The 13,076-nt window shown below is 35.4% G+C and overlaps 1 protein-coding gene across 12 annotated transcripts in view; it reads left to right on the forward strand.

Moving 5' to 3' along the window:
* LOC102225404 (calcium-activated potassium channel subunit alpha-1-like) overlaps window positions 1-8,608 on the forward strand; it is a 97,359-nt gene extending 88,751 nt beyond the window's left edge. For 10 of the 12 annotated variants that reach the window (XM_023340865.1, XM_023340859.1, XM_023340862.1 and 7 more), the window contains 2 exons: window positions 1,562-1,590; window positions 5,031-8,608. In XM_023340865.1, the coding sequence (XP_023196633.1) occupies window positions 1,562-1,590; window positions 5,031-5,182 (181 nt within the window). In that variant the 3' untranslated portion in view covers window positions 5,183-8,608. Of the gene's footprint in view, window positions 1-194; window positions 197-1,561; window positions 1,591-5,030 lie in introns of all 12 variants that reach the window. The other 2 variants (XM_023340861.1, XM_023340864.1) reach the window with 2 other exon arrangements.
* The last annotated feature ends 4,468 nt before the right edge of the window (window positions 8,609-13,076 follow it).

A 13,076-nucleotide genomic window follows, 5' to 3' on the forward strand; every position in this document is an offset into this window, starting at 1 on the left:
ATAATATCTGAAACTATGAAGTATTTAAATGTGTCAAAATATTTTGCAAGTAGAAACTGTTGATAATAAAGTTATGCCTGGATTTTAATAATGCCTTGACATCAAAATGTCTGTTTATATTTATTTAACATTTTCTTTTTCTCCAAAGTCTGTTAATGATATTTAATGATTTTACCTACAAGGTGGTGGAACAGAAGTAACAGTGATTGCAAAAACCTACTGAGATTTTGACTCTTTGCCCTGATTTTAGAGAAGCTGAAAAGAAAAAATATATTCACAAATTAAAGTAATTTATTCTGACATCACACTAGAGACTGAACTAAATGACTTGACCTAAAAAAGACATATACAGTGTCTCACATTTTTCATAGTTTTATTATGTAAATGATTTTAGCACATATTATTTCAGTTCACTTAAAAATGTTACAATATTTTGTGTTATTTTATCACATAAAATTAAAATTTTAACATTAGCAGATGAAGCCTGGAATTGGTACTGGAAACTTTCAAAAACCTAGTTTGAATAACTTCAACTCAATCTTTCTCGCCACATAATTTTTCTCTCTGAAGTACAGAAACATGAGGAACATTAATGAGCAACAAAAAAACTGTCTGTCCTTATACTTTAACCCTGCACCATATACTGGTTGAGCAGTGTATGTTCTGTACCCGTCAAAAGTTTACTCTCATCGGCTTTAAGGTCAAATACATTTAGAGTTTTTATGATCCGTTTGAGCAGTTCCTTTTGCAGGGTGGACTGATCACATGGCAAAAATGGTAAACTTAAAAAATAATTATTGTGTGCACAAGTGTCAATTTATTGTGGATATTTTCTGACTGACAAAGACAACACTTTACACATGCAGCAGAAGAAAGATTGACAACAAACTGTTTGGAACAGCTATAGCAGGCTAATGTTAAGCTTCTGAAATGGCCTCAACTCTGTTGAATATTTTTGAAATGAGGTGAGAAGCCTACTTTTATTTGCTATTAAGCGATTAATTATGATCATTTTTAAAAAGTTCTCTTGAAGACATTCAGTAGCAGAGATGTTGGAGGTATTGTATATACTATTATGTATTTTAACTTTCTTTCCTTTTCTCGTATTACAGTTGGTGAAAGAACACTCGGAATTAAAAATAATCATGCAGTCTTATATTTCTCATTTTGAAAAAAATAATCTTGAATAATTCCTGTGCTTGTCTGAGTTCAGCTATACACATGCTATACTATAATAGGGTGTACTATATACATGCTATACACATGTAGCATGCTTGGTATTGTTGCTGTCTGTTCCACAATTTTTTTCATTCCATTCTTAAGCAACTTTCATGAAAAACAGAAAGCTGCTTAGTACAGAAAAATAGAGGGGTTATAACAGCAAACCAAAATCTTCTAACATAGTTTGTTTATTTTCTGTTGAGATAATTATAACCTCCTTTTAACCTGTTCTATGTTCATATGTAATACATTCACATACCTTTTTTTTTTTTTGCTTAGTTTTCTGTTATTAATAAATCCATTTAGCTTACATATAGTGTACTACTTTCTTTTTCTGAAGTGCAACAAGGATCAATAGAGTTGGCCAAGGTATGGAGATAAATAATTCTGCATGATGTTAATTCATTTTCTGAGCACGGTCCTGTCCTTGTTGACATTTTGCCCTCTAAATATGCATCAGGGGTGCATGATTATTATGACACATGCACCACATCTCACTTTAGATTTGACTCTAGACAGTGTGTTTGCAAGCAAACGGTTTGATGCTAATTTGCATTTTATCACTTGATGTTTGATGTTGTATCATTGAAAACATGTATTTGCTGACACATGTGAATGAAGTGTACCACTACAACTTTGCTAAGTAATGTTAATGAAAATGCATGCCTGTGGACCTACCAAACATACAGGTGCAACTTAATCAATTAAAATGTCTTAGAAAAGTTTGTGTATTTCAGTTATAATTCAGAGATAAAAGCTCATTTTTAAAGTTTATTATACATAGATTTAAAATGGAAATCATTGATTATCCTATTCTTATCACAATTGCTTTCCTTCCACTAAACTTCTAATTTAAATACAGCTTTCAAATTATAGCCAGCTTCTTTAGCGATTACCTTTTGTTGCTTACCCTTTTTGTCAATGAATATTTGACAAGTGATTGATGGACAAATGTCAAGTCAGAAGTCTTCCCTCTGATTCTTTTAGGCCATAACGCAACATTTATATATATATTTTTATATATATATATAATTTTACTTGTCTTTTATCATTTTCTGGAAAACTTAATATAGGGGTTTACATTAGCAGTAAGCCATGATCATCAAAATAAGAGAAATAGATTCTTGAAATAGTTCTTTGTGTACATGAGTTTTCTGAACTGATATCTTGAATAATTAGATTTTCAACAATGTTCTAATTTATTGTAAGGCATCTGTGTTGATTACTTAAATAAAACTGCATTCAAACAAAAGTTTGACATGCCTCTCAAACTTTGTACTATCCAAGTATGCAGTCCTGGGAAAACGAAGACTGTCATGACTGGTAATGTGAAAATAGGTGTAATTACACATTTAACAAGAATTACTCAGTGTGTCATTTTCTGTGTGACTTCATCAACTTTGCATCATTTCCTTTAAGTGTGCACACATTCATTCATAGACAGCTCTATTAAGGTCCTTCAACATTGTCAGTTGGGGTATTTTATTATGCAATTCATGTTGTCTTGGGATTATTGTCCTGTTGCACAATCCAATTTTATCCTGGATGGATGATGTCATATTTGGCTTTAGAATACTTTGGCATATAAACCGTTTCTTGATCAACTCAAGGAGTTCAAAGTACTCAAATCCTAAAGCTGCAACTCAACCTCAAATCACAACTTCTATACTATCATGAGATATTATATGTATGGACAAAAATTCTGGTATCCCTGTTAAATTATCTATACTCATTCAGTGTTTTCTTGTTTTTAATGTTATTAACTAACAAAGAAAAAGCTGACTGAAATCTGTTGGGTCTCAAAGATGTCTTTTCTCACATGTCAATAATCATTCTCATCACAGAATTATGGACTTCACATTGCTTGGACTGTAACAGTTGCTACATTCTTGGGGTTCAACGATAGCTTCTCTAAGGTTAAGCATTTCTGATGCTCTGCATCTGGAAAAGCAAACTTTTTTCAAGAATATCATATAAAAAGTGTTATTGACTATACTATATTAATTGGTGAGCTGCACTTCTGTAGAGAAAACAAAACAGCATGTTTAAAGGCAATACAGAGCTCCATCTAAAAAAAAAGTTAGAAATAATATCAAAAAGTTAATTTCTTAACTTTTGACAATTCTTAACCTTTCTTAACTATTGAACTAGTTCACTTCAAAATTTGTAATTCAGATGGTGTAAAGATTCATTACACACACAGTGATATATTTCAGAATAAGTATGCATTTCTGTTCATTTTAATAATCTTGCTTTGGAGCTAATGAAATCACAAATTAAGTTCCTCTGAAAATTTGAATTTATCAAGACCAATAAAAAAAGCATATTTTTAATACAAATTTTATGCCCAACGCAATCATAGGAAAGACTACTGACCTAACAGTTATCAAGCAGGCAACTGATGGATAGAAGCTGAGAAGCTGGCTGTTCACAGAACACTGTGTACATCAAATTACTGGAAGGTTTAGTGGAAGGAAGCATGTATGAGAAAAAGGAAATCAAGAATCAGGCATAAGTCCACCCTGCAGAGAAATTTTAAACAAAGTCTGCCAGTGCTTCAAGAGCATAAATATCCTGTGATGTCTGGTGATGACACAGCTCTGGGAGCTGTGTCATCTGCTGGGGCTAGTTCATTGTGTTTAATCAAAGCATTGATGCAATAATTAATGCAAAAGGAGCATTTATTGTGCAGTAGACAGGCACACCATCCAGTTATTTTCTTTTTTTTTATTAGTCCTGGGTAAATTGTAATTTTGCACGAGTTTTCATAAGCAGGAAGCCATAATTATCAAAGTTAACTGAAATAAACCTTGAAATATCGCTTTGTGTGTCATAAATCTGTATAGTATGAGGTTCACTTTTTTAACTAAATTACTGAAATAAATCAACTTTGATATTTTATTTATTTATATGTACCTTTAATACATATTTTAATAAAAAAAAGTTTGGAGGACAAGTTGATGAGCATTATGAAAAGCTACATATTGTCACCTCCTTAAAATAAAATCATGTAGGCCATTATTATAGGAATATGACTATTTATTTACAACTAAACATATTTCCGAAGCTTTAGCTCAGCCTTTGATCAATAATTCTTAGAATTCTTTGAAAGGTTTTTTGAAAAGACCACTTTAGGATTTTAGAAGAGAGTCGGGCTGTTTAAAAGATTATTGAAGACTTATGTGAGTAATATTACTGGTACTCATGTTAGAATTCCTCTAGATCAGGGTGTCAAACTCCAGTCCTCAAGGGCCACTATCCTGCAGTTTTAAGATGTGCCACAGATACAAAACAATGGGATGAAATGGCTTGATTACCTCCTTCTTGTGTAGAGGCTTACTCATGACCTAATTATTCTATTCAGGTGTGGTGCAGCAGAGGCACATCTAAAAGTTGCAGGGAAGTGGCCCTCCTGGACTGGAGTTTGACACCTGTGCTCTAGATCAGTGGTGCCCAAAGTCGGTCCTCGAGGGCCTCGCAGGCATCCTGCATGTTTTAGTTCTCTACCTGGTGGTAGTAACAACTATTTCAGCATGTCGGTGTTCTTCTTAGGCCTCTAATGAGCCATCATTTGAGCCAGGTGCGTTTAACCAGGGAGAGAACTAAAACACGCAAGATGCCTGCAAGGCCCTCGAGGACCAACTTTGGGCACCCCTGCTCTAGATCCTTGCATTTTTTTTTATGTACAACTTTCACCTTCACCTCTGTGTGCATGTAAAAACACTGACTGAAATCCAAACACACATGTGTAGTATTAATGGTCTGATGTCCCCCCTCCTTCTTTGTCTCTGTATGATTTTGGTTCTCAGAAAAGACACGGTTTACAGATGAACCAGAGAATACCCACCTGAGGACCATACAGATCAATCCTGTGAATACTCTCACCATCAAACCAGTCGGTCACAATAAATCCACCAGTAGCTTGATCCCACCCATCAGAGAAGCAGAGGATGAGTGCTGAGCTCCGGACCTCACCCTGACACCTGGACAACTGGACCTCCAACAGGACATATTGAGTGGGTGTCAGTGTGGACCTTGGATCATTTATCAGCAAGACAAACTGCTTTTCTTCCTTCATCTTTGCAGCAATGTAACATCTGAGCTGATGTAGAAACATAAAGACAATCCTAACCACCACTCAACTTTCAGTTTGCACAGCAGTGACCAGACTCCATGACGGGGTTTTTTTTCTTTGCTTTTTCACTTTATTTTGAGGAATGAGGGTCACTTGAGCAAGAGCATAACCATAGGCAATTATAAGCCCTGCTGGATAAAATACTCTAGTTGTAAAAGTTGCCTTTTAAGCTGTACATGAACAACTACTGCTACTGCATTTGAGTCTGGTTAAAGTATTCTGTACAGTTTGTTAGAATGTGTATTTTACATCCAGCTGCACCCCCACACCCATCCACCACCACAGTGGCATTGTTGAGGACTGATGTTGCGCCCCATTTACCACAGGAGTCGGAAATCCAGTAAGGGATGAAAATTGGCACTGGCCTAAAGTGGGTAAATTTTTGAAATGGTGGGGAGATATAATCAGTTCAAGGGTCAGGAGGACAGGTTTGCAATTTATCAATTCGCCTATAGGGAGCAACAACGCACCTGAGCTGCAGCTACATTGCTGCAAAAACCATTAATAGTAGAAGAAATACTGAACAGTTTTATATACACAGTAAGTAGTTGATAAAAACTTTTAAACATTCTCAAAATGAGCCAAATAATATTATAAGCTAAAGAAAGCACTAACTGAGTGTTTTTTATGAGAATAGCATTGTTCCTAATGCGAGCAGCAGGTTTTGGATTTTTTGACCTTTCATTATTTGATGCTTTTGCAGTTTTGCGCTTTGTGTAACCCAAATTCATTCAGACATTTTCTAAAGCAACAGGTGCATTGGAACTATATTTCCGTTTTTTTAAAGATCTTAACTTATACAGCAGTGAACAGTGGTTGATAATTCACGTTTTAATTACCTCATGATAAATCACTTCCAAACTTTTTCTACCTTCAAGGTGACATTTATCATGTGCAATTTAACAGAAAATCTAATTAGTTGAAATGATACATTTTATACTATATTATACAATTTAAAAATTCTGCTACACAGGTGTGCTCACTGGAAAACAGAAAATTGGCTGAACCACATTGTGATTCATTTTCAGCTTTCCACATCTGAAATTAGCAATTCATATTTTCTTCCTGAGTGATAATTTGTGAAATGAGACAGTTCTGATCCCTTTTAACCTCTCTACAAACTATGGCTTAAGCACAAGGATGTAAATGAGCAAATATTCTGAAAGTCTAAGAATTAAACTGTCCCCAAAATAACTGGAGATAAATCAAAAGCTGGCTCAATAAAGCAATAGTATAGGGTGTGCACACGTACACAACAAGGTATTTTATTTTTTTTATGTTCTCTCACATTTGTGTATTTTTGTATTCAATAATACAAAAAAATATACAGGTCACACTAAATGTGGTTCAAAGTAATTTTGTATGATCATCAAACTGTTATTCTGTTAGAGCCAATAGGCACAAAAGGGTATCATAATTATAATCAAGAATATATGGTGTAAATACAGAGTCTTCTGAAAATATACAGTTAAATTAAAAGCAAGATTTGAACATTTATATTGTTTATATTGTTATCTCCAACATATATCAAAAGTACTTACCAACAGAGAGAAATATACTTGTAATGTTTTATTACTTGGGTATGCACTCCACCTACATTATCCATAAAGTAAGTAAGTAAGTAAAAAGAGAGAAGATGGGAACACTTGGGTATGTTTATGATTGATTCCGTGGGGCTTGTTAACTATGAGCTTCATGAACATGATACCTACTGGTAGAAGTAGGAAACAACAATGAATTTGCTCTCTATTTTATGCATAAAACACTGCAATATATTCTGTAGAAATGTAACATTCTGGGGGTGACTGATCAAGTCAAAACTGAAAAATAAATGTTTTTCACTAAAGCTTTCCCAATGTTTAGCAAGCATGGCAGCCATGTTTGTGGTGGTTGGTGTTAATAAGAAACCCACAACTTTTCTCCTGGATATTCCAAGTTCAGGACTTGTCACATTTAGTTTTTTAACTCAGCATCCAAGGATTCCAAGTGCAAGTGGTGCGCAGCATGACTCTCAATGGTTTCTTTGCCATTTGGAGCTAATTCACAACATTTGTGATGGTTAACATCGGCCAGTGTCCATACTGAAATGGCATATGGCTCTAGCCTTATCTCTATACACATGTACTTGTCTTATCTTTGCCTTTTCAAGTCTGTAAATGTTTTAAATGCTTTCTTATGCAAACCAAAACTCCCAAAATACCACAAATGAAACAAAAGGTAACTTTTTTATGATAGAGCTGTTTTTTTGTTCCTGAGATCTATTCATTAGCACACAATACCATCGACAGTTTCTATAACAGAGCATGGCACAATATTCCAAGTATGCAGATGAGTTGATATTTTTTTAAAGCCACATATCGCATGACGTGGGCATCTTTAAGTCCTCCTTTGGCTGTAAGCACTGCCTGACACAGGATTGTCTTGGAGGCAATGAGGAAACTTGAATGTACTCCATGACCAATCTTAATGCCATGATCGCTTCATTGCGTGGATGCTCGTCAAACAGCTCTATCATAAAAACGGGTTTGTGTCCAGAAACAAGAATTCTGATAAATCAATAATGATCAACAATATCAGCAAATATGGTTGTTTTACTCTCAGAAATCATGTCTTATTTAAATAATGGAACACAGCTATATTGGCACTATTGTCACTTTACTTTAGTATCCATGAAGATAAAAAGTAATAACATTAGTCCGTGACATTCTGAATCCACAGATGGCCTATCTTAGGATTTGTGTTGGATGTTGAAGGACAAAACACCAGGTTTGTGACAGTTTTACTGGTACAGAGAAAATCTGAGCTATCCATTCCTCAGTGCCAGTAATGTGCCAGGCAGTGCTGAAGCCAACGGAGGACTCTACAAAGACCCACTGCTGCGAAAAGAGGCTTCTAGTTTTTCTTTCTTACTGTCAGTAATTCAACTCTCAAACGTCTTAAAAACAGCTTCCACCACCGTCGCAAAACAATGTATTTCATGTAAATCTGTAAAACTTAATGTAAAGTATTTCTTTGTAGCGTGTTCCTGTTTGACGGTACCTGTGGTGTTGAGATGCATTCAGCATTGCTTGTATTTATTTTATGCACTTTTTAGCACATTCACTCATCAAACGATAGTCCTGATTTGATATCTACGTCACTATACGCAGAAATAACATTATTGTCTTGTATAAATTTGATTGTACATAAATTGTACATGATTTCATTTTGTATTTTCACAAATTAAAAGCAGATGTATGGTGTTTTATCGAATGAGTTGTTAAGCCTTTACAGATTTTTCTCTTTTATAATTAAATGCACATCACTGAAACAGATGGACGGTATAAGAAGAACAGGAGGTTTGTGTCTGATATCTAAGCAGATCAAATAATGTCTCTCTGAACTCTAAGGATAAAAGGCTGATAAAAACACCCCACGTCCTCACCTTGGGGAAAGAGTGCGCCCATTATGTTGCTTGTTAACGATTTTACACACTGTGGCATTGTGGGAGACTGTCAGCATGCCAATAACATTTACAGTCTAACACCTCCCAGAGAGGCGGCTGATTTTCCAGATCCTGCTGCCAGCGGCTGTGTCACCTCATTTTAGTAAACAAACACATCCAGCCATCCTCTAAGATCAGCTATCAACAATACCTGCGCTAAAGGGGAGGTATTTTACACAAGGAATTGCTATAAATGCAATGCCTTGTAAAAGTTCAAGGGCTATAAACATTTTCACATCTATCATAAAACTCCAAAATTGAATATATTACATCTGGATTTTATGCAGTAGACATGAATAGAGCAGTGAAACCCCAGTGAGTCGAGACTTTCATAAAACCTTATGTCTACCAGCCTGGCACATCCAGAGACTATCATTCTGGGCCCATTTCTCTGCAAAAGGCTCAAGCTCAGTAAGATTATATAGAGAGCATCTGTGAACTTTAATTATCAAGCTCTATCACAGATTTTCAAATAGATAGACTTTGACTAGGCTATTCTAGCACTTAAATATGCTTTGATCAAAACTGTTCCATAGTAACTATGGCTACCACACTCAAAAACTTTATATATTACATCAGGTTTTGCATGTAGGTCTAAAATTTCAATTTCTGGTCTTATCTGACCAGAGGGATTTGTTTTGGTGTTCCATTTTCTCTACATGGTTTGTGGCAAACTTCTACCAAAATGTCATATGGCTTTCTTCTTGCCAATCGTTCACAAAGGGTCAAATTTGTGAAACTCAAAAACAATAAATATTTTGCTGACAGATTTTTCCACCTCAATGGTCTCCTTAGCCAGCCTGTTAGTTTAAAATAAGTTCTATTAAGTTTGAAATGTTCAAGGATTGAGATATTGTCTTAAACTTCTACACAATCTGGTCTTTGGTCTTAAAGACACTGTTTGTCCAGTAATGTTCTTGAAAGATCTACACAGAAAAGCTGTGTTTTATATTATTTTAGACATAGGCGAGTCATTTAATTAAATTTGACTTCATTTTGGGGTATCAAAGTAAAGGGGTTGTGTACTAGTGCATGTCACATTTTTAAAAGAAAAGCACATTTTAAAGACTAAGGTAATTTTCCTTCCACTTCATAAATATGAGCTATTTTGCATTGGTCTATCATATAAAATCCCAATGAAACACATCAAAGTTGATGGCTTTCATGTGAGAAAATGTGAAAAAGTTAAACAAACACAAAAATCCACAGTTGCCTCTGAAGACCATTCTTTTGCCCAGCTTATACGGGTGATAATAGTTTCCATGACAATGCAGCCTTCCAAGTGCATCAATGCCAGCCCGGATAAACAGTGATTCTTTACCAAAACAAGGGGGTCATTACGGCAGCTTGTCAAATCAATGCAGAGAGTGTCCTGGCTGATTAAGGCGTCCCCTCTCAGTCCTGACACAGTGTCAATATTGGCTGGCCTGTAGCTGCACACTCCCATGATTGGACTGAAATGCCCATCAGTCAGGCAGCTGAGCTGGACTAATGATTCCCTGTGCTGCCTATTAGAGAGACATGACAATTTAATCCTGTGGGCCAGGCGAGGAAAAGTGACCTTGGTGCTTTATATTGAGGCTGAGGTAAATTGACAAGAGCAGATAAATCTTTACCTTGGGCTATTAACAGAATTAAACAACAACAAAGGCAGAAGGTTCTATCTTTGTTGTTGTGTTTGAATGTGCCTTTTCCTATCCCAGTAAATTTAGGGCTCCCACATGTTTTTATCAGAAAAATTCAAATTCCAGATATATTCCAGAAGATAGATTTTTCCCCCCACAGTTCTCAGTCTTTTAAGATTATTTTAAAATTCAAAATACCAAAATGCACTATAAATATATGGAAGATTTTTATTTTTTTTTTTACAATGGGTTGACCTTAAATGTGGAACCTGGATAAACCAGGGTCAGGCAGTCAGGAAGGAAGAAAACAAAGGACTGAAGAATAAAGGCAGCAAAGAAGAAGATCACAAGGAAGAAAGGAAGGGAGTAAGGATGGAAATGATGACGAAAAGGAAAACCACAAAAGGGATGAGGATGAGGTAGGACACAATGAAGGGGAAAAGAAAAAGATAATGAAAAGAAAGAAAGGAAGGAAGGAATAAATGAAGGAAGTTAAGACACGAAGGAAAGAAAGGAAGGAACGTAGAAGCAGAGGACACAAAGAAGGGAAAAAGGACAAGGGGAAGTAAAGGAGAAAGGCAATCATGAGAAACAGGAAAAGAAGAAAGGATGAAAACAAAGGAAAATAGGACAAGGAAAAAAAGATAAGATGAAAGGAAGGGTTGAAACGAGGTAAGACACACGTAATGAAAGAAACAAAGACAGCGAGAATCTAAAAAATACAAGGAAGACAGAAGGACACAAAAAAGGAAGAATAGAAAGTAAGAAGAAAAACATAAGGAATGGAATAAAGAAAGGAAAGATGACAAAAAGTGGACATTAGTAAAGAAAGATACAAGGAATGACACTAAGAAAGAAGAAGGCAATGAAGGACACAATGAAAGAAGGGATAAATGAAATAAATAACACTTTTAAACACTGAGATAGGGAATAAAGTATAGATTTAATCATATTTTCTATACTCATAAATCCCAGACATGGAAGATAATCAAATTCCACACTTTTCAAGACTGCATAGGAAACTTGTAAATCTAAATATTAAACAATATTTGTTTGTTTAATATTTACAAATATTGTTTGTAATAATCACCTCCACCTTCTGGTGGTTCACCTCCTCATGAGTCAAATAAAAGCCATTGTTTAAATCCATCTCTTTTTAAGAATCAGGCTGGAATATTAAAGTGGATGCTGCTTGAAGCTCGGTGTTTTTCAGATGTTCAAAGCCATTCCTGTATTGCCACAGGGCAAGCTATATTGCCTTGGACATCTATCTTAAGGGTACGAGAACAGTGTCTACATGGTTGGAAAAAAGCCATGTGTTTACACAGATGTTCCAAGCTTTTAGCACATTTCTTCCCCTACTGAGTTGCAGTGCCATCCTTTGTGCCGAGGGCCATATACATTTTATATTAGTTTCCCCTTTGAAACTGAAATGAGGGATGGTAAGGTTTTGTACACTAAGACTCTTAAAAACTGCATTTAAATTGAGAAAAATCTAACATTTTTTGTTGTTAGGACTAAATCTATTTCTCTTTTTTTGCATGGTTGTGTCAATATAACGTATATCAGAAAGAAAGATAATGTGCCCTCAGCATTAAAAACAGAGAAAGATAAGAATTTAATTACTGTTGTAAGGATGGATCACCATTCTCCAATGCAATCCGTCTTGCAAGACCTGGTTAAAATACGGACCTTTTAATGTTCTCTAACAAATAAAGGATAACTTGCTTCATTTACTTTGTTCTCATGCATGCTTATATAGTCTATATAGTCTAAAGTAATGCTTTCGGCTAATTTATAATTTAGCATAGACAATATGGCTAACTGCCAGGGTGCTATTCCGACAGGAGCCAGGTACAGATAGAAGGATGGGAGCCTCACATTGACAATGATATTTACCAAAACTAAAATCCTACAAATGAAGAATAGAACTGAGTTCTTGCAAGGCCGACAAACAGGCTGCAAAATGGGGATGACACATAATAGAAGGATCTGATCACCAATGATGAAACTAGCTGACTTATAACTTCCAGGGTGGTGATCAGTGACAGGATGCAGTGCAGTTCAGTGGATAGCTGAATAAGAATATTGAATAGTGGTTTGCAGTAGTTTAAGTAGTACATCAGGATTTTAAAAAAGCTAAAACAAAAAGTTTGAGTAAGGGGGATTTGAATAAAAATTCCAGCTTACTGTCCGACAGCAGAGAAATTCAGAATTGGTAACGATAAAAGTAGTAGTTACCAGGGGTACAACCGTGGCTGCCGACAGGTGGGTACAACCAGATCCGAGGCTTAATTTTACATTAAGTTTCAGGGATTTAGCGCCTATTTTTTCTGTTTTCAATTTTTCTTCTGCACATTTTAAAAAAAATTTCTTAAAGAAAATAACCTGTAGCAAATGACAAACAGATGGCAACATCCCATAACATTACTTCTAAGCCAAAGTTGTAAAGATGATTCACAATTTGTACGATATCATTCTCTGTGATTCATGTTTCTGTCAGTTCACTCACTGGAGGTTAATAGAAATGCCAGCATACTTGCTGATTTACTTAGTAAAATTTTCATCCCAAGGTTCTGGTGTAGAAGATTGGAGTCAGAGAGAGTTACAG

The sequence above is a fragment of the Xiphophorus maculatus genome, chromosome 10 (assembly GCF_002775205.1).
Source record: "Xiphophorus maculatus strain JP 163 A chromosome 10, X_maculatus-5.0-male, whole genome shotgun sequence".
NCBI classification, from domain to species: Eukaryota; Metazoa; Chordata; class Actinopteri; order Cyprinodontiformes; family Poeciliidae; genus Xiphophorus; species Xiphophorus maculatus.